General features: G+C 45.2%; 1 protein-coding gene across 1 annotated transcript in view; it reads right to left on the bottom strand.

The window, feature by feature from the left end:
- The window catches only part of sspo (SCO-spondin), a 70,978-nt gene that overhangs the window by 24,483 nt on the left and 25,301 nt on the right, over positions 1–21,194 (bottom strand). The window contains exons 53-99 of the mRNA XM_076761450.1: positions 21,001–21,142; positions 20,633–20,809; positions 20,338–20,532; positions 20,135–20,212; positions 19,870–20,025; positions 19,505–19,663; positions 19,261–19,425; positions 18,972–19,163; positions 18,684–18,806; positions 18,234–18,363; positions 17,645–17,770; positions 17,218–17,309; positions 16,896–17,093; positions 16,600–16,770; positions 16,158–16,413; positions 15,947–15,993; positions 15,630–15,800; positions 15,339–15,473; positions 14,757–14,893; positions 14,591–14,685; positions 14,432–14,481; positions 13,890–14,060; positions 13,557–13,727; positions 13,376–13,455; positions 13,080–13,249; positions 12,933–12,979; positions 12,497–12,697; positions 11,992–12,162; positions 10,920–11,120; positions 10,718–10,829; positions 10,346–10,566; positions 9,977–10,129; positions 9,661–9,827; positions 9,357–9,502; positions 9,004–9,224; positions 8,669–8,704; positions 8,254–8,418; positions 6,267–6,479; positions 5,258–5,425; positions 4,877–5,011; positions 3,480–3,717; positions 3,167–3,319; positions 2,991–3,037; positions 2,694–2,864; positions 2,349–2,525; positions 1,137–1,292; positions 822–946 (exon numbers count right to left, since the gene is read on the bottom strand). Coding sequence (XP_076617565.1) covers positions 822–946; positions 1,137–1,292; positions 2,349–2,525; positions 2,694–2,864; positions 2,991–3,037; positions 3,167–3,319; positions 3,480–3,717; positions 4,877–5,011; positions 5,258–5,425; positions 6,267–6,479; positions 8,254–8,418; positions 8,669–8,704; positions 9,004–9,224; positions 9,357–9,502; positions 9,661–9,827; positions 9,977–10,129; positions 10,346–10,566; positions 10,718–10,829; positions 10,920–11,120; positions 11,992–12,162; positions 12,497–12,697; positions 12,933–12,979; positions 13,080–13,249; positions 13,376–13,455; positions 13,557–13,727; positions 13,890–14,060; positions 14,432–14,481; positions 14,591–14,685; positions 14,757–14,893; positions 15,339–15,473; positions 15,630–15,800; positions 15,947–15,993; positions 16,158–16,413; positions 16,600–16,770; positions 16,896–17,093; positions 17,218–17,309; positions 17,645–17,770; positions 18,234–18,363; positions 18,684–18,806; positions 18,972–19,163; positions 19,261–19,425; positions 19,505–19,663; positions 19,870–20,025; positions 20,135–20,212; positions 20,338–20,532; positions 20,633–20,809; positions 21,001–21,142 — 7,011 coding nt within the window. The remainder of the gene's footprint in view (positions 1–821; positions 947–1,136; positions 1,293–2,348; positions 2,526–2,693; positions 2,865–2,990; positions 3,038–3,166; positions 3,320–3,479; positions 3,718–4,876; positions 5,012–5,257; positions 5,426–6,266; positions 6,480–8,253; positions 8,419–8,668; positions 8,705–9,003; positions 9,225–9,356; positions 9,503–9,660; positions 9,828–9,976; positions 10,130–10,345; positions 10,567–10,717; positions 10,830–10,919; positions 11,121–11,991; positions 12,163–12,496; positions 12,698–12,932; positions 12,980–13,079; positions 13,250–13,375; positions 13,456–13,556; positions 13,728–13,889; positions 14,061–14,431; positions 14,482–14,590; positions 14,686–14,756; positions 14,894–15,338; positions 15,474–15,629; positions 15,801–15,946; positions 15,994–16,157; positions 16,414–16,599; positions 16,771–16,895; positions 17,094–17,217; positions 17,310–17,644; positions 17,771–18,233; positions 18,364–18,683; positions 18,807–18,971; positions 19,164–19,260; positions 19,426–19,504; positions 19,664–19,869; positions 20,026–20,134; positions 20,213–20,337; positions 20,533–20,632; positions 20,810–21,000; positions 21,143–21,194) is intronic.

Here is a 21,194-nt window from a genome sequence, read left to right as displayed (position 1 = left end):
TGTTATACGCCTCTGGTGATGTGCTTTCTGTTCTATATTTCATTATCTCCCCTCCCTGCTGCTGTATGGGCACATCATCAGTCTATCAAAGAGGATTTTTCAGGTTTTTGCAATATATCAATGCTGGAGGCTCCCAAACTGGGCCAGACTACATTATGAAATTGTCATTGCAACTCCTATCAAAGTGATGCATATACAACAATATGCAGCACAGCATATTTCACTTTTTAAATTCAAGCCTGTATATTCTGGCCTCATACATATACACTAGTCTAGCAGTATGCAACTATTCTTACATGCAGCCTGCAATACTGTCAGCACTATGTTTCAAAATGTCATTTGTTATCTGGGACTACATTTTAAAGGTCCACACTTCAAACATAGAGTTTGTAATAACTGTTAGGAGTTGGAGCAGAACTTTGTGATCCGACAACACTTTTTTTGATTGCTCTCTTTTCTACATCAAGTATAGAATTAAGATCTAAATATAGAATGTGTGTTTGCAACCATGAAGTGTGAAACATGTTGAAAATAGAACATATCACAAATAGCAGCATGTTTTGCATTACACTGAGTTGATTCAATTCTCTGATTCACATTTGTCTTCAATGACCAGCAACCAGCAACCTACATCGAGATTAGTCTCACCTGCCATGTTCATTTTCAGAAAACATAATTGCAAACAGTGAATATATCTTGCGGGGTCTGACACTGACATTAGAATGACCAAATCTAGGTTTGTAACAGACTGTGAGCGTTGATTTGAAAATCTCTGATCCCGCATTGAGCATAAAACAGACGAGGGATAATGAAATTTTCACCTGTGGGCAGTAGCAGCCAGGTGTACACTCCCTGACACCTAAACACAGATCTCCATGGCCCTGCAGTGCACAGTGCTTCTCACAGGGTGCACCGCATGCTGAGTACACAAATGGGGCTTCACAATCTACAAACATGAGAAAAAAAAAAACATTATCAACATGCATAAAATCAAGCACGCACGCCTACACACCATCACATGCATGGACTATTCAAGTGCACCTTCAGAATAAGAACAATCACAGGATCACAAACAGACCTCTGTGTTCATACAGATTCATACAAATACATACAGTTCACCGTGGTTGGAAACGTACCGTCACACTGGCTGAGACTGCATGTCCTGCTCTGTGATTCAACAGGAGTGCACTGTTGCCCCCTGGTGGCTGGGGAGAGAGCTACGCGATAGCGCTGCTGCCTCTGAGACGCACAGGAGCAGTGAGACCAGACACTCCACTCCGACATGGGACAGCCTGCAGGAGACAACAGATCAATCAATCTGGTGCAGGTTTATACAATCACGTCGTGATGTTGTCTGTGAATCACTCGGACGTGTACCCATGTGACCCAGTTTTGGTCCTCGTGAGTCTGTTGCGAAGTTAAAAGGAAGAGAATTATTGTTGAATTAATCAGCAAATAATGGATCTATTTATACACCAAGCATTAGGTTATCCTCTTTTACAATCAATACAAATCTGTCTTACTGACATCAACAGCTAAAGTACAGTTAAAGCAGAAACAAAAATTCAATTAGCAACCATGATGACCTGACATTAATGACAACAAATAGTCCAATAACATCAAATCAATCATTGCACTGATCAACTTCCAAATTTAGCTGAGGACAGGGCAGGCTGCTTTTATTGGATTATTGAATATCAATCCAAATGACATTAACCTATCACAGTCTTCAATAAACATATGATATCTAGTTCACATAAATTCACTTAAGGCAGTTACAGCTTCCTACCCATAATTCAAAGCAAGCACTCATGAATTAATCAGGACAAACAAGTGAGCATACACAAGACAAGATGGTGCACTAATGTATTTAGGTCATTTAAGTTATTACATTTGTTGTTCTGGAGGTACAGTAAATATGAGAATTTACTGACATACTGTAGATTTTAGGCCATATTATCCAGCCTTAAAGTACATACAACCTAAACCTGCTTCCCAAACATTTAAATTCAATAACAATCTTTAATTTTGTCTGTGACTCTGTTCTTTTGCCTCATTTTATCTCATTTTAATTGATGCACCCAAAAAGATGATTTACTACATACAATTACGAGCAAATCTCAGGTGTGCAATTGTAAATGATTTGACCTGTGCATGTTCACTGAGCAAAGGGCTTGACCTGGGATTCACACCTCGGCTGAATCAATTGAAGTCAATACTGTATATGAGCCTTCTTAATCGCATGTTGAAAATGAAGACATTTACTTTACCTGCTGTTTGAGTGTGACCAGCGTTAGTTCACCAAGCTGCCCACAATCTAACACTGTTTGAGTTGTGTCAGGACGTACCTGGACAGGGCTGTTTGTAACACAGCTGGGTCTCCTCTCTGCCCCTCTCAGCCTCGACCTCAGCAGGACACGCTGCGTCTCCTCCCTCCTCACACACGCACACTCTGCGCCGTGACACAGAACCTGCACCACAGCTTCGGGAACATGGTGACCATGGTGACCAGGGGCAAAGGTCATCTGTAGACAAGAGAGTCAATATGATCAGCGCAGGGATTCCATGATTATACACACAGTTCATACAGTGCGTATCAAAATATTACAAGTGGAAATGAATATCTTTAGTTCAGTAATAGACAGATAGCTAAGAGTGAATGAATGAATATGATTGCGATGATCTGAACAAACCCAGACAGGGAGGGCTGTGACAGTCCTGTGTTTCTTTCTCCGGCCCACTGCAGTAAGACCCATTATTACGTGGCGGGGGGTTGATGCAGGCGTGGGTTCGAACCTGTGTGCCCTGACCACAGGTCACTGAGCAGTCCGACCACACTGACCATGGGGTCCAGCCGCCATCCACTGGAAACAACGCACAGGATTTGGTCATTTGACACTTATCTTTCAAAGTGACCCTGTCACAGGTCAAATAGAGATTTAGGCCTCCTGAATTTTCTCTCTGTCTGTAAGATAGTTGCAGTGACCCACCTCTGCAGTCAATGTCTTGGCAGTAATCTCCCTCTGGAGTACATGTGCTAGAAGGCAAAAACAAATGGGTGTTTTAATCAAAAGGTGGATTCCCTTAAATTCTCGTTACCTTTTCAGCGTACACCCTTTATCAGCAAAATCTTCTTTTCCTCTGTGTTTGTGAACATCCATCTCACCATTGTTTACACTCGCCCTGCAGCCAGGTGTCTCCCACACTGAGCTCCTGGTCGTCATGGAGACAGAGAGGTGGGCAGGGTCCCGGGTTGCAGGATTTATGCTGGACTTCCTCGAACTGGCAATCTGTTCCTTCAGTCTCTGGGATCAGAGACCTGACACAACAGAGTTTATGGTTTACTGGGCTGAATATTTCTAGTTACAAAAAGCTTTTCCCTGAGAAGGAAATTATAAATTACAACTAATGAACAGCAGTGTCATAATGAAGGTGTTATAATAAGCACAAACAGGGATTTGTGACTTTCCTTCCCTCACCTGTATCTTGTTCTCTGGCCCTGGCCACAGGAAGTGCTGCATGATGCCCAACTGGACCAAGAGCTCCAAACACAGGAGGCCTGGCAGCTCTGATTGGTGCAGAGGAGCTGTCCATCAGAGCAGCTACAGTTGTTACAGTCCACCTGATGCCAGCTGCCAGCTGCCCAAATCTGTCCCAGGGAGTCCACACAGTCACACTGCCACAGCTGCACACACACCCCGTCCTGCTGCAACTGGCCTGGACACACACATACACTAGTTATTTAGACTATGTGCTCTGTTAATGGACAGACATAATGATTTAGGGCCATAACTACCACTGAAATACCACCTTAAACAACACATGCATGCATACATACTTCAAATACAATTGGTTCTTCATCCACAAAAAAATAAAAGGGTCATCTCACCAAAATAGCAAAAGACACATTTTGTCAGTTGTCCCCAGCTTTACTTATCCAGGCAGATTGTTTTGGTTTTATTTCTGTCTGCCAGAGATTTCTGCCTCCAACACAATACAGTGGTGAAGTGAATTAAATGTCATGTCTCAGGGTAATCTGCAGATGGAGACTATTTTTTACGTCACCCAAAGACGAGAAAATAAACTCTCTAAATTCTGATTTATTCAGTTTTCAGCTTTTCAGTTAACTCTTCAGCCATATGTTCTGGACATTTCAATTGCCTACATGAACGTCTGAATGCTTCCTTAATGGAGGACATATACTGAATCCTATTTATGTATTGGCCGACAAAGTTGACAAATTGGGACACGCTGAGTTTAAAAACTGAGTCGGCCTGTAACATCCCAGCCATGTGTACATTTTTAAAGCTGCAAAATAATTTGAAGCTGTAAGCCCCAAACGCCTTAAAAAATGACAGCAGAAATGACGTCAAAGTCGTTAAAGGTAGCTACAGCTCTGCTTTTAGCAGAAACTATTCACAGTGACTCATCAGGACATTTTCCTGGTACAAGCATTCAGTCCTGTGCCATGTCAGAGACAGACATCTCATAACCTGGACAACTAAGACGAAAACCATCTGCACAGCTCGATACTACTGCAAATAGTTTGGTGATTTTGGTGAACTCACCCTTGAAAAGGGTTATTTGAAGCCGATCTTAACACTTAGAAATGTTTGGAAATCCAGCTTTAGCTGATGTAATAGTGACAGCGGTCATTTCTAACTTTGGTTTAACACCCAGGCTCATTCAGATACAGCTTGTGCGTGCATGCACACACATCTGCTATATGGTGCTTATCTTCTGAATACCAGCAGGCACAGAACCTTTAGGGAAGAATCACTCAGATAAACAGACAAACACACAAACAAACACACACACACACACACACACACACACACAGGCTTATCTGTTAATAAAATGATAGTATCCTCAGTGCCTTTGGGGCAGCGACAGCCAGGCTGACATTCGATGTTGCCCTGGCACTCTATGCCCTGCTGGAGGTCTGAGCACCGCTGTGGACACTGGTTGGCACACGACACGAACTCCTGGCCCGGTGGGCACCCTTTCTCGTCTGACAATACACAAACAGAAGGTCATGAATTTTCCCATGATGCTGCAGACATTTGTTTTCACATAACGTGCCTCACCAAGAATGCTGATCACAGGCTGTGCTGACTTTTGGAACACAAAGACTTACAGAGAAAAATGGCCATATGCTGAATTAATGAGAAGCCGTCTTTGCACAGGATGATCTATGCTTGGGGTCACAGCAATCTAAGCTTAACAAGCGTGTGTGAACATGCTGGGTCTGTCTCACCGCAGGGTTTGGTGTTGCAGGGTTTGACCTGGTTCTTCTCTCCTTCACACTTCTTCCCACCGTTCTTGGGGGGAGGGCTGGAACAGGAGCGGGTGCGTATGGAGCGCCCGCCACCACAGCGCTTATCACAGCGGGACCAGGGACTCCAGCGAGACCAGCCGCCATCCACTGCAGCATCAACACACAAACAAACATAAATCTTTTCAGAATTTTGGCTGTTTCTACTGGCTGAAAAACAATGTACTCACCAAAGTAATTGTTTTCAGCAAATGACTTTATGGATGCTATATAAACCGAATTTTGAAGCCACTGGTTTCCGTCATTCCATTAAAATCATAATCATAATGCAGATGCATACAGCATAAACATGTTACAGGAGGATGGAAGTCTATACAACACTACCAAATGTTCAACTTTGCCCGCCCCCCCCCCCCCAGCATGTCCATGTGGTATTACTGTTGGAGCTTCTGCTGCAAAGACAAGCAGATCACTTTTCAGTTTCCTCAGATTGTAACTACCAGCGACACAGGACACACTGCCTTTGGTTCCAAATTTCTGTGAAGAAACCATCATCACCACTTTGGACATAAGAGGGACGAAAGAAGCATGTACACTGAAGCAGTAAAAGTACTTTTATATCGAGTAGAACAAAGTTTGAGTACTGTTTCACGAAAACAAGTAACTACCGCAGGGGTTGGCATCGGCGCAGAGATGGAGGTAGAATAAAACATTAGGAGAAAAAGTGCAAGATTATTCATTCATTTAGTCTATAATGGAGACATGGAAACAGATAGAAACTGTGCGAGCATCATCACCAGTCAGCCTTCATCTTCCCTGGAGATCGTACCCATGGCAGACAAAACTGCGTCATGAAAGCGAGGCTTACAGGGAACCAGTGTGAACGCAAATGGTGTCATTATTCCACTGCCATTACATTGTGCAATACATTTTCTGAACGGGCTGAATTGGAAATTACAGATTGACTCTAGATGCTGATGAGCTGGCTGACCTCTGCAGGGCCTGATGTTACAGAAGTGATGCTCCAGGTTTCCTCCCAAGATGTCTTCGCACCACGAGCCGTTGGTCCCGGGGCTGAGGAAGGTTCGGATCCTCTGCTGCTGACCCACTCCGCAGGACCGCGAACAGGACGTCCACTCCCCCCACTCTGTCCACGAGCAGTTCCTGTGCGCACAGTCGGCCCCTACGCATACCTCACTTCCATCTGAGAACATGTGACAAAGACATAGCTGTGTAGCTTAGTCTAATTAATTGCGATGCTTTGGTCCATTTGCTGATATTGCACCTCCTTTCCTATTTCCTGCTCCTGTCATTACAGTTTACTATAATTAGAGTAAAACATTTGTTTACGGCATTCACAGTAATGTTGCAATATTTATTCATTAAAATGGAAACCGTACACTGAGGAGGAGACGCAACAAATGAGCAGTTCATTAAGTTTGTCTGAAGCCAGAATAATGGCTGAATCATGGGAATGAGAATTTTATTCATAGCTTACATTGTCTCCCCGGTCTCTACCATTCTAGTTATCCTCCATCACACACACACACACACACAAACATGCTATAATCATTTTCTCTGGGTGGTATTGCTGTTTGTTTGTGCATACTATACCCCTGCTGGAATAAAACCTTTCAATAAAAACAGTCAGCTGCCTACCTCCTGTTTACACATAAAACATCACCATATTCTCAAACAAAGTGGCTAAATAATAAAGCTTGCCCGCACTAATCTCCTGTGATGCCTGTGCTGATCAGTAAATAAAACAGCAAGTCCGCTGCAAAAATATGTTCTGTCGTCTCTGAGATAAGCATGGTGTAAAATTACAAAACCAAGCCACAACACAAATCCAAAACATCAAACCAACAGATGCTATAGATCTCAGTTTGGAACACTGATCATTAAGTAGATCATGTGCTGCTCTCACACACGGGCTCTGATACCTGAATAATGAATCCTTTGTGTTTGATGTAAGTTATTAGAATGGCAGTTTTCATCTTATTGGAAAGACTGCAGTGCCGTACTTAATACTTACACAGCCATTCATTCACAACCAAGGAAGCTGGATATAGCTGGATACGCTAGAAGGCAGTAAAATGGAAAAGGCTTCCAATACAAGCAACGAGGTGGCTTGTAAAATTTATGTTTAACTGGTACAAGGAATAGAAGATTTGGCTCTAACCAAGTGGCAACCCCTGGGAATAGGATGTTGTATTTTAGGGTGATAATACTTTTCAACAAAAGACGTCTCGGTGAGACTTGAAAACAAAGGTCCACCACATTAGCAGACACCATGCAGTGTTAACATTTAACTTGCAGTCCAGGCAATGTAACATTAACTTAACATTAGGTTTCCTAGCTAGGTTGATTAAAAAGTGGCAAACTGAGCAGTTACAATAAGGTGTGTAACCTAAAAATATGAATGTCACATTTCAGTATAGTTACAAAAGTAACATTCACCTCGATGTTGCAATATGTTGGTTGAGTGGAGTTGGTTATTGAGGCTAGATGGTGATGGAAAATTTGATGGCCTATGAACCCAGTCTCTATTAGTGTGTTTATTACTAGAATGGGCATTTTAATATCAATACACTCCAGAAACTGACTGACTGTGATCAGCTGCAGGCTAAAATGTTGACAAATAACTGGATGCATGCACTTCAGGAGGAATTGTGCAAAGGAACATAGCATACAGCCTCGCTTCTTAGCCAAGGTTGTTGCAGCTAGCTTGGTAGCTGCGAGCTAGCTGAGCGTGATTCAGCAACCAGGCTTTATTCACCTGCTGAAGCTCCACCAACGCTCCATCTCTGATTATTTTTGGATTGCGAAGGTCAGCTGAAGCCGCCACAATGAGCTTCACAATGGTTCATCAGAAACATATGACTGATGTCAAGCAGACCACGCATACATTTTACACAGTTTATGGTAGGAACCATAGACTCTGACAGCAGCAAGGAGACATATGTGTGTGACTGTACCTGGACACTGGGGCAGGTTACAGGCCTTCTCTTGGCGAGAGCTTCCAGAGCATGGAGGTTTGATACACTGCCGATGACGGGACTTCATGGCCGGGCTGAGAGCGTTAGTGCAGGTCTTAGTGCAGGGACTCCATATGGACCAAGGAAAGAAGCCAGCATCCTCATCTAAAGAGGGCGAAGGAGAAATATGGTAGAAGTCATTAAAAAGTTTGTGTCATGACGGAAAGGATGGTAGTATAAAATAAAAGTGACAATCCCACGAACCATACAGACAAATACATTGCCAAGACCAGTGGGGGAGACAGAAACAAATACACAGAAAAAGAGGAAAAATGTAAATCAGTAAAAAATACAGTAAATGAACAATGAAGACGACTCGAGCTGGGATCAGACTTTGCATGAAGGAATGATTTACCTGGTAAAACTGGTTCTTCTGTCGGACCAACAGTAACTGCCAACAGCAAACAAAAAATCAATTGAAGTACAAGCTCCACCATTTAGTATTGTGCACGAACAAGCATTTGGCAGTGTATACTGTCTGCGTTACGACTATTTATGATGGCTGCAAATGAAGGATACAGAATAGCCCCTTCTAATTAAATCAAATTTGTGATTAAATAAAATGTATGCAGACTCATTCCCACCTTACCAAACCAACTCCCCTCACTATGACTGCTGGTCATTGTAACAAAATGTCATTCTTTTCCTCCATCCCTGCACTCATTACCTAAAGCACCTACTCTACTGTACCTGGGCAGTCAGGGGCCTGGCAGTAGGTGGTTTCCTGGCGTGGTCCCTGGCAGTCTCTCCCTCCATGGGCCGGGGTAGGCTGTGTACAGCCCCTGGTGCGAGTCTTCAGTCCCAGACCTCCGCAGGACAGTGAGCAGGAGCTCCAGGAGCCCCACGGCGACAGGCCGCCATCAACTGGGCAATGCTCCAAGGTACAGTTCCACCTGCCATGTTCACAACCACTACAGGGAAGAGGGGGAGGTGTGAGGTGTGGTGAGAGTGGTCTGAAGAGTTTGTAGTGTAGTGTAGTAGTGTAGTGTTTCACTGTATGAAATATAGCATTTCTGTAAATATGCCCAAGATTTTCTGCTCACCAGGTGCTGCAGTCATGGACCAGTTTGTCTCCAGACTGAAGTTCTACTCCCTCAGAGATGTTGTGGGAGAGCAGAGATGAGACTGATGAGACAGAAACACTCTGAAGAGAGGCCAGAAACTCTTTGTCCACCAGACACGGACACTCCTGAAACACATTAAAGTCATGTTAGATGGAAAAACTTTTGTTCAATTTGAAACATACGTTTCAGCAGCAACAGCTTCAGCGGTACATTCATGTTAGGACATCAGTGCTGAGAACTTGCAGTAAGTTGTACTAAGTTGCTCAGATGACAGGGAACTGACCTGCAGGCAGTCTCCGTGGTGTTGGTAGGTGCGCGGGGGGCAGTGGCAGCCTTCCTCACAGCCATCCGAATAGCAGCCCTCCCTGCCGCTGACCTGAGCGCAGCTGAACGGACATCCTTCGCCTCGTTCACACTCCCTGTACAACCTGCCAGGAGGGCAGCCCACTTCTGCACGACAGCATGACGTCAGCATTGAGACACAGATTAAAGATACTCAAAATTGGTCTGAAAATGGGGGCTTGTGTATAAGGTTAGACTCGATCTAACAATTCAAATAACTTTGATGCTGGAGCTGCAAGTATTCTACAGGGACTCACCGAGGCAGACCTGGGTGTTACAGGTCTTGCTCTGGCGGCTGAGGCCACTGCAGGGTGGTGAGCTGCAGAGGCGAGAGCGAGACTGCTGTCCTCCACCACAACTGACCGAACACGCAGACCACTGAGACCAGGGGAGCCATGGGCCCACTGAGTCTGGAAGCAAAAACATAGTGAGATGTAAAGACACAACTGCACACCAGACAAGGACTTTATAGTTCACATTAGCAACAGGGATGGGAGAATATTTTCTTTTCAAAGGTTAACACGAGAAATCAATCGCTCCATTAGATTTCAGTAAAGCTGAGAGACCTTTTTCCAAGTTGTGTTTGAGTCTACAAACTCATGCTCCAAATTTGGGCATGGCACTACCTGTGCACAGGTGCATGTTGCAGTCTTTCCGCTGTTCACCGACTCCCAAGCAGCCTCTCCCACCGCTCTGAGGGGACGGGTTATCACACTGGCGTCTCCTGAACATCACTCCTCCTCCACAAGGAAGTGAGCACTCAGTCCAGGCCCCCCATTGGCTCCAGCCACCGTCAACATGGCAACCAGGTACTGACTGACACTGCAGAACCCCGGCCTCGCATGAACTGAGAAAAAATAATAATAAAGGAAAATAAAGTCATATATATAATAGACACACATACGTACATACATACACACACACACACACACACACACACACACGAAAATACACACATAAATATCAAAATGTTGTGGAGCTATCCAGGTGTGTTGTACCAGTTTTTGCAGTCACTGATGATGCTGTCTCCAGGATTTGCAAACTGCCAATCAGATCCACCAGGCCATACCCATGATGCATTACTGGAATCTGGCCTGCTGAATGGCATTACTACACCAGAGACAAAAATATATTTATTAGACCAATCTCTGCTTAGTCCAACGCGATGCAAATGTTACATAAACAGATTGTGGATCTAACCAGGAGCAGAGCTGTTGTGGTATTTGCAGCGACACTCCTCCCTAGCCACACACACTCCATCCTGCAGAACCGTGTCGCCCGGACAACCACAGGTCTGTCTGCACCCGGGGGAGTCCAAGCACTCTGTGTCACCATGGAGATCTGAACAGGAGCGAGGACAGGGCTTCCCACACGGCCATTCTTCCTGGCCTCCACCACAGTCTGCAGAATGCAGGGGGAAGCATTGTTAGCACAGAATGGGGTAATGTGTTCTACAAACCCAATTCAAAGGAGTTGGGTGATAATTTGAAAGGCTCAGTCATTCACAGGGAAGGATGGAGTGAGGTTCACCACTTTGTGAACACATGAATGTATAAAGGATATTGCTACATGGGCTCAGGAACACTTCAATAAAACAGTTGGTAAACACAGTTCATTTGCAAATGATTGCACTCTGTTTTTATTTACCTTTGACACAGTGTCCCAACTTTTTTGGAGTCAGGGTTGTAGTATGCTTTTACAGAGTTTGAGGCAACACAAAAGCAAATTTAGGGCTAGCCACAGCAGGAGAGAATGAAATCCTCTGTTTGGCTGAGGTTACAGCTATGTTTGTCAGCCCAATGAAACGAGTGCCGTCTAGAAATTAAAAGTTATCAAAGCTGGAATGAAAAACTAAGAAACTTCTTGATTGTGTGTTAATAAATGAAATATATACCCAAAATGGATGATTGATGAAGTGCTGTGCAGCAGCCTGTCACCGTGCTGTTTATCAGTAACTCCTGTTAACAGTCGGGGCAGTGGGAGTTCAACCAAAGTAGAGAGTTAATTCATTTTTCCTTGCCTTTTGCTTTTTTAATCAACTCAAGCAGCCTCTTTTCACTCTCCCAGGTTTAATTTCCAGGCACAGATATAGAAATACTAATGGGTGCCACCTTGTTTCTTGTAAGGCCTCTTTCAGCTTCTTCGCACATCCTCACCCGAGGTCAAATTTCACTCTTTATTTCCTCGTTTCCATCCAGTAACCTCCCTTTGAAGAGGAGTGTGACTGTCAACATAAACCGCCTATTAAAGTACAATCCCTCGTCACACCGACCTGAGCAGATGGTGATGTTGTCATGGCAACCGCGCCTCTGCCTGCTCTCTCCCAGACAGGGCAGGCCACCAAACCTGGTCGGAGGGCTGTTACACTGCCTGGTGCGAGTAGCTGACCCGGCGCACCCATCACACTCTGACCACGCTGACCAGGGACTCCACGAACCATGGACTAGAGCGAGGGTGAGTGAAAGAAACAGAAAAGAGAAGTTCATTTTACCTACCTGTAGAGAAGGACATCAAAAAATAACTACAATTACTGCCTCGTGGTTGTATGCCTCCGCCAATCAGTGAGTAAGTTACAGTTACATAGTGAAGACTTTGAATATAATGAAAGACGACTGATGGACAGCTTCATCACATGGTGCAATGACAATCACCTGAAGCTCAATATCAGCAGAACCAATGAGCGTGTGGTCGACTACAATGACTCAGACATGGATGTTACTGCAGAGGTTCTGTCATTATGCACCATTTATAGTGATGATGGGTAAGACGGCACTTACCTGGGCAGGGGGTGATGACAGGGCAGGGCTGTCTCTGGATTTGAACTCCGACCCCATTGTGCATTTCCTGTTCTCCGGAGCAGGCCGTTCCTCCAGCTTTGGGCTCGGGACAGCCACAGCTCCTATAGCGGGTCACTGACTCCGCCCCGCAAGTCCTGGAGCACGGAGTCCACTCTGACCACTCACACCAGCCACCTGACACTGGTAACACACAGGAGGATGCAAAATCTAGATTTATATCCATGCCTATCGACATGCAGATTTTCTTTTACTCATTAATCAGAAATAGACAGTACATATTCTTGTTGTTTTTGAGTGAGTCTGAACGTTTGTCAAAGAAAGAAAGACTGCAAACAAGCAAGTTAAAAAAAAACAACTTTGATATATGACATATAGTATATAACACACACAGAAACTCACAGCTGCTCTTACTTACCTGGACAGGGGGATCTGGAGCAGTTGAGCCTCCCAGCCTCACAGGTGCTGAAGCAAAGAGGAAATACCAGCATAATTATTTTCCTGTCCCTTTTTCCTGCACGGATGCATGAGCAGTGTGCGCTCCTAGTGTGTGTATTATTCTGACCAGTTGTTACATCCATCAGGGGATTCAGTGGTCTCCCCTGGTTCCAGCCTGTGTCCAGTGCTGAGGTCCAGGCAGGGACAGTCCTCTCTCTCTACACAGACTGTCCCATTAGCAGACAGGACCTTCCCCTCTGTGCAGTAGCACCCTGGCTCACATTGCCACTCACAGTGCTGGGGGACAAGAAGAAAATTCCCCTCTCATCACCAAAATTCATCATTTTTATCCAAAAAGCATGACTTACTGTTAAACTGGTGGTAATGGGTGGAAACAAGAGTCATGTTCACTGTGATACGTACAGCCAGGTCCTCACAGGAGCGAGGGCAGGAGGGACCACAGCTACTGAACACTGTGCCTGGGACCTGCGAGCATGGTGCCACTGAAACACACACATCATGCACAGTCAAAACACTGACATAGAATGTGTAGACCGCGCACACTCACAGCTTCATCTACATCCTACACACTCTGTAAATGTACCTGGACAGTGGTCGGTGTTGCAGGCTATGACCTCAGTTCCCAGGCCCTCACAGTAGCTCCCCTCCCCCTCTGGAGTGGGACTGTCACACTCTCTCCTCCGGCTTCGAACCCCCCCACCACATGACTTGGTACAATCCGTCCAATTGCTCCACTGTCCCCAGCCACCATCACCTGGAAAGAGCCAAAACATCATGATAACATTGTGAAAACAAACAAAACTTTCCAGCAAATAAAGATTAATCAATTGTATACAGTATTTCTGTTCATTTTAATGGTAGCTGGTAAATGCATGAATCGCCCAGGAAGTGGCATTCCTTTCCAAAATAAACTCACGGTCACATGGAGTGGAGATGCAGACTTGGTCCTCTCTGTGAGGGCCGAGACATGGGAGGCCACTGCCAGAGCGTTGGGGGCCGGAACAGAACCGGTACCGAGACTGGAGACCCACTCCACATGACACAGAACACTGACCCCAGGGAGTCCACACTGACCACTGGCCATCAGCTGGAGAGTGTGTGTTTGTATGTGGAGGAACAGTACAAGAAAGATACAGTGTGGAACAATGCAGGTCAGTGGGACAGCAGGAAAACTTGTGTTATTCTTGTTACTTTTTCATGTTGTTTTGCATCACTGCAACTTATTGGTCAGTCATAAGGCTTCTTTGCATTGGCTCTGACGACAGTTAATTCATCAAGCTTGAAAAGTGAAGTCTTAAAGACAAATAAGTGCTGACGGGTTTTGAATTAGAGATTACTGGCATACTATTGCTGTTCCTGGTTTGCAAACTTAAATAATGATAGGACAACAACGGAAAGAAAGCACAGAAAAAACAACAAGGGCGTTATTAAAGATAAATTCAATGACTTTTTGCCTACCACTGCAGCTGACTTGAGAGCAGTTTACCAGCCTCCCCATTTCACATGTACTGAAATAAAAACACAAAAGGACACACAAAACACAAATGAACAGAAGCACATGCCGGAGTTAAATCAATTAAGGAATGTACGACAACTAAAGGACAAAGTCGGTTTTACCAGTTGTTGCAGTCTGTGGGCACAGTGTCTCCTGGTTTGTACTGCTCTCCGTCCACATCACAGCGACAGTCAGACTCCCGCACACACACACCATCCTGAAAAGACAGACCATCAACAATACGACTGTGATTACTGTATGTGTGTGTGTTTTTGTCAACCCACCCACCTGTTGGACAGTCCCATGTGGACACTGGCAGCCTGGTGTGCAGTTCCTGCTAAGGTCCATTGTGAGGTCTGTACAGGACACTGCTCCCCTCACACACTGCTTCCACTCCTGGCCTGGAGGACACACCCTGCCATCTCCTGACACAGCAACAGAATCCAAGCAGAGATCAGAGAGAAGCCTCTCAGTGTAATCAAGAGTATCATCCATTAATATGGCAATGAAATCAGTCTCTTCTCTTCTGTCCCTTTTCTGCATTTTATACATGCTTCTTGGAGTAGGATGTGATACATTAGAATAAAAACTACCATTTTTGTAGTTCCTATGGCAACATTGAATTAAATTTTAGTGAATTGTCCATGATTTTCTGTAATGCTGTTCAACCTCTTTCAGGACCTTGAAGTGATTCCTTCACTGGCTTCTTATTGTTGTTTTCTGGTGTTAAAGCATAATTTAATGCAATAAATATGTTACCTTGTATACTACACACTGCTGCCTTCTTGAAAAGCACCCATTTACACAATTCTATATATTCTACATAAAACATGACAATATTTTTTGATGAGGGTGTAGGTGTTGCTGTACCACAGGGCTGCAGGTTACAGGCACTGAACTGCTGAGCAGTCCCGTGGATTCGAATGGGTCCGCGGGTTCGGGTCCTGTAACCTCCTCCACACGTCACTGAGCACTTGGACCACGCACTCCATGGCTCCTTTACACCTTAAGATACATCATAACCAGATTAAGTTCTTTAGTTTTGAATCTATTGTTCGCTGTTGAATGCACACAGAAGCAAATAAATAAAACAGACAACTCATCTTTTACATTTCAAAACGTGGATTCTGTATGTGGTAACATTAGCAACCGAGTACTGACCAAAGCAGGGTTCAATGCTGCAAGTATCAATCCCAACTCTGTCTCCTTTGCAGGGATGACCCCCAGAAGCTGGGGGAGGATTGGTCCCAGAACGATACCGCCGTCTCACACCAACATCACATGTTCGACTGCAAGCGCTCCACTGGGTCCAGCTGCTCCAGCCACAGTTCACTGCAAGACACACAGGATAAAAGACAGAGAAAGACAGAAAGAATGGGAGACAAATGAGAAGAGAAGAAAAGACTTAAAGACAGCAAGACACATGGAGGGAGACCAGTCAATGTACATTCAAAGTTGCTACTAGGAAAGCCACTCACCAGGGCATGGAGCTGTTCCACACTCCATTTCTCCATTAGTGCAAGTACTGTGTGAGACACACAATGTAAAAACGTGACATTTGATTTAAGAAAAGGACACAATATTCAAAAAAACATTCACTAATTAATAAAATCTTTTAAGGAAAATTAAATCATCCATTTATCCATGGAAGTGTCCATTGCAGTAATTGTGGAGAGAGGCCGACAGTACCAGTTATTGCAGGCATCAACGGGCAGGGTGGCACCGGCTGGGTACAGCTCCCCCTGGTGGTAACACGGGCATCGTGCCAGAGGCACACAGCTGCCATTGAGCAGGTAGAAGCCCAGGGCACAGTAACAGCCATCGTAACAGGCGGTGGCACACTGCACCTCTGTGGAGGTCATGTCCAAACACACTCGCGGACACGCACCACCGTGAGCCTCACACTCTGCTGCTGTCATGTACACCATGCCCTCTGGACACACACCTGAGAGCAGACGAGAGGAAATAAGGAATGAATTTTCAGAGACAGAAACAGAATGAGGTGCATGAAATAACAGGATAAACCAAAAAGATAATGCAAATACAAAAACACCACAAACAGAGTAATATTATTCACACATATTATTCCATGGCCCTCTTTAGCTCAAGTAATAAAAACATCATGCAGTACCTGAGCAGGGGTGGGAGTTGCAGTCTCCTGTCTGTATGTGTGGCCCGGGGCAGCTGCTGCCCCCGTGCTGTGGGGATGGTGAATTGCAGAATCGCTCTCTTGTTTGGACGCCAGAGTCACACTCTGATGAACACTGAGACCACGCTGACCACGCTGACCAGCCGCCATTCACTGGAAGTATACAACTTAAGTCAGTGTTTCAGTCATCTGCATGAGCATAACGTATCACTTGTGGAGAGCGGAGGAAACAGAATTGTGGACATTGTGGTTTCTGTGTGTGTCTGTATCTGTAATACCTGGACATTGTACAGTGTTACAAGGCTCTTGCTCCTCGCTGTCTCCATCGCAGGCAGAGTCCGAGTGTGACTGGTTGAAGAGCGTGTGGCTACAGCTGCGGAATCGGCGTCTGATTCCAACATCATCTACATGGTTGAAACATGTCTTACTGCACTCTGACCAGCTGGTCCATTTACTCCAGACTCCATCTGGAAGCACTGCACAAGAGGAGGACAAAGTCATCATGTCACCCACAGGTAATGAATATGTAAGTGATTTTCAAAACTGGGAGAATGGCCTGAGACAACAAAACAATTAAATACAGAGTATAAGTTGGTATACCAGGGAGGCAGGGGCTGGAGCAGCGGCGGGCCTCCGAGGAGTCTCCTGGACAGGGATGGATGCTGACTGCTCCAGCTGGTTCCACTGGAGACCTGCAAAGACAAAGTCAAGGCATAAAGACTGCTGACCAAAATTTAAAGGTGGTGTGGGAGCAGTAAAGAAAAAACAAGGCTGAATTTGAAAATTTGAATATATATATAATGTGAACAGTTCATATTGTATTATACATTGCTATTGAAGTGCGTAAGCCAGCAAATAGAGGTAAGTACAAAATAAGTAAAGAATTACTGATTAAATTCAATTTAATCATACTTCTGTAGTGCAGAGGGCTGTTGTTGTGGAAAAGTGAAACAAGGCTGAGATAAGGCCTTTGATAGCTGTTTGAGTGTATGGTGCTTTCCAAATCTATTGAATAAAACTGGCTCACCTGTAGCGTTGCTGGAGCCCCAGACCACACGTTACATCACACGGCGACCACGACGACCAGGCTGACCAGTGACAGGTCGCCACACAACTGGAGGTGTCACAGTTCATTTGTCCATCTCTGCACACACTGATGGGACAAAACTATGAAACAGCCTTTTCTTTTTTTTACATATATCAACAGCAGCGCGCAATAAAACAGCCATTTATTGTTTTATTTTATTTTGCTGTTTTTGCATGGACAGCGCAAAGTTAAAAGTAACTGCACCACCATTAGCTCGCAGCTAATTTGCATTTGCAAAAATCACTAAATAACAAATACAGCACATAAAACAATCCAGTGGTCCAAAAGACTGCTGGGAAGAACTAAAAATAAGCTCTCCATCAACTGAAAAACATTACTCCCTCTCAAACCAAACAGTTTTATGACATGAAAAATAAACTAAATATAATTTAGCACATCTGAAAATTTGACTGATATGTTTAGAAATTAGAATTTTAATTAGGTTGCATTTCAGAAGTGCCATCAGTGATAAAAAGCAGGCTCCCTTTCAAAGTGGAAAATAGCAAATGAATGACTCTGTGTCTCTTACCAAGTGGTACACTCGTCCCTGCTGACCATCTGTCCTGGTTGCAGTGTTTGACCGTCCCAGAGACAAACACATTGGCTGGCATTCACACACTGCCCACCCTGAAGGTACAGACCATCAGGACAGCGACAACCTGGAGAAGACACATTTAATGTCTTACTACCAGGAAATGAGCCTTAGAGAGCTCCTATAATTCAAGAATAAATATCCAGGCATTGTTCCAATACAGTTTGTAGATATCAAAAATATTTTTGCTTTATTTGTCTGATTACTTAGAGAGTGTATGAAACTCGCAACCTACTAAAGCATAGAAAAGAATCAATTAAATGACAATGCAAATTATGTACTGCTCATATTTCTTCAACTCAATGTCAGTGGAACAGCAGGAGATCTGTGTGATATTGGCACCTCCTACCCAAAACACCCAAATGCATATTTAAGTGTGTGTCCTACCCAGTATGCATGCTGCGGTGCAGTTGCTGGTTGAGCTGAGGTGTGAGCAGGTTGGAGGACAGGGCTCCACCCTCCCAGCCTGGCAGTCCGCCTCAGTCACCAGCACCATGCTGTTGACACAGCCTGAAGAACCAATCAAGGACAGTTTACAGACTTTTTCATGTAGCGATGCAATAACCAAGGTAGTCAAGGCAAGAATATTGGACTACTGTACTCAGACTAGAAGAAAACAACTAACGACTTTAAATACTAACAACAGAATTGACTGTTTGACAGAGAACGAGTCACCTGTCTGCGTGCCGATGTCTTTGCTGCAGGGCTGGCTGTTGCAGCTCTGGCTCTGCAGGGTCATGCCCTCACACTCCCGCCCACCATTCTTGGGAGGAGGAGCTGAGCAGGTTCTGTTCCTCTGCCTCACACCACCTCCACACTGAGCGTCACACTCTGACCACTCCGTCCACTCTGACCAGTGACCATCAACTACAAGTGGAGACAGGGGAGAATGAGTTTGAGATAATCAACACATCAGACACTGTGAAAGATGCATCCTGTTTGGCATCAGCTTAGAAGAACAGACCTGGACATGCTCGAGGGAAGCAGGCCCGACTGTCAAACTGAGCTCCACCACAGGCCCCTCCTGGCAGGGCTTCCCGCAGTATGTCCCTCTGCCGGAACAAAGAGCCCAGACCACAGGACACACTGCACGCACTCCATGCTGTCCACGGAGACATGATGCAGTCCACTACAGGCGAGGAGAGGAGAGAAGAGGTCAGGAAAAAGGATGGCTGTTGTCTTTTGAGATGGGTGGGCATGTATCTTACCACAGTCTTTCTCATCCGATCCATCCAGACAGTCCTTCTGCAGGTCACATCTGCGGTCCAGGTGAACACACTCCCCACTGCCACAAGAGAACTGCTTGGTGGAGCAGGGGCTGGGCACCGGTGGGCCCTGTGGAGTCACAGCTGGTCTGGATGTGGTGCCTGATAAGACATGGGATACGATACGATAACAGAACTTTATACAACTTACTTATGAGGATATTTTGTATGAGTTTGAGTTCCATGATGAAACTATGTATTTTCAATACGGTATCAATATCAGCAACACCAACTTCCTGACATTGACAGTTTTTGTTAAATTGAACTACTTCCACTAGTCTTCCCCCTGACAGCTTGTTGATGCATACCACAGCGTTCTTCATCTGACCCGTCCAAACAGTCCAGTCTGCCGTCACACACCTGCGCTGAGTCGACACAGCCAAATGACCGGCATGCAAACTGGCCCTCCACACAAAGCACTCTGGGAAGGCCACCATCATGGGGGGTGGTAGCGATCCATGGTGCTGTAAATAGAAATAAAATAGAGGTTACAAATATGTATATTGCATAAAATGTTAATCCACGGGTCCTGTCTGGTTTCAGGATGACTAGCAAGGATACTGTGTCTCTCACCTTTTGTGGTTTGCAACCCAGGTTTTCCAGAATGGAGGGTTGTGGTGAGATGTAGTCCAGGTTGACCTGTGGAGACCCCTGGGTAGAGTGATGGTCTGGTGGTCCAATGACCTGATTGTGTATAATACCCAAAGAAGGGGGAAAAAATGTAATTTTCTGGTAAAAACCCAATAAGTGAAAATTTGATCAGCAGCTGATTAAGCCTGTACTTGAGGTTGTTGTCCTCTGAAGTCCAGGTTGACCTGTGACCCCTGGGCTAGCCATGCCAGGAAAGCCATCTTGGGACCTGGTGGTATGGAGGCCTGGGGCACCTGTTGTACTGTCACCATGGAAACCTGGTCTCCCTGTTGGGCTGGTCTGGTTCTGCAGTCCTGGAGGGCCTCTGGTAACAGCCGTGCCTGAAGAAGAGGATGAGGAGAAAGAGACAGACACGGATATATGAAAATGGGACACAAGGGAGTGTAAATAGCTTTCAATCATATATCGCTAAACTCTCACCACAGTTGATCTCATCAGAGTGGTCCTTGCAGTCCGGTCGACCATCACAAAGCACGGAGACAGCAACGCACTCTTCACTGTGCTGACATGCAAACTGGCCTGGCTTACATCTCTGCACAGTCACTTTCCTACCACCAGAGGGAGACGTGGTCACACTGCTGGGGGTCACCAGCTCATCTACAAAAGCATGAGGAGAAGTCATTTCATATTACTGAACGCGTACACAATACTGATGTAAAGTAGGTTCTACTGTCAAGCACTAGTTCTGTAAAACAAAGAACTTATAGATGAGCTGGTGTACAAGGGGAATTGGGTGCTGAGAAGTTCGACTGTCATCATTTAGTTGTGTATTCAGTTCAACTCCTCACCTCCTCTGCAGCCGAGGATCTCCACACGCAGGTAGAAGGTGTGCCTAAACTCAACAGGGATGATGCGCAGATAGCGAGCTCTGACCAGCCGACCGAGCCAGCGGGTCACAGGGGTCCTGCCCACCATCCGCACTTCGAACACCTGCCACACAACAAAGAGGCCACTTTGACATGAGCACATGTAATGACAAGCA

Source organism: Chaetodon auriga, chromosome 21 (assembly GCF_051107435.1).
Source record: "Chaetodon auriga isolate fChaAug3 chromosome 21, fChaAug3.hap1, whole genome shotgun sequence".
Taxonomy (NCBI): Eukaryota; Metazoa; Chordata; class Actinopteri; order Chaetodontiformes; family Chaetodontidae; genus Chaetodon; species Chaetodon auriga.
Note: the sequence above shows the minus strand (reverse complement) of the source record. Positions and strands in the feature narration are given on the sequence as shown.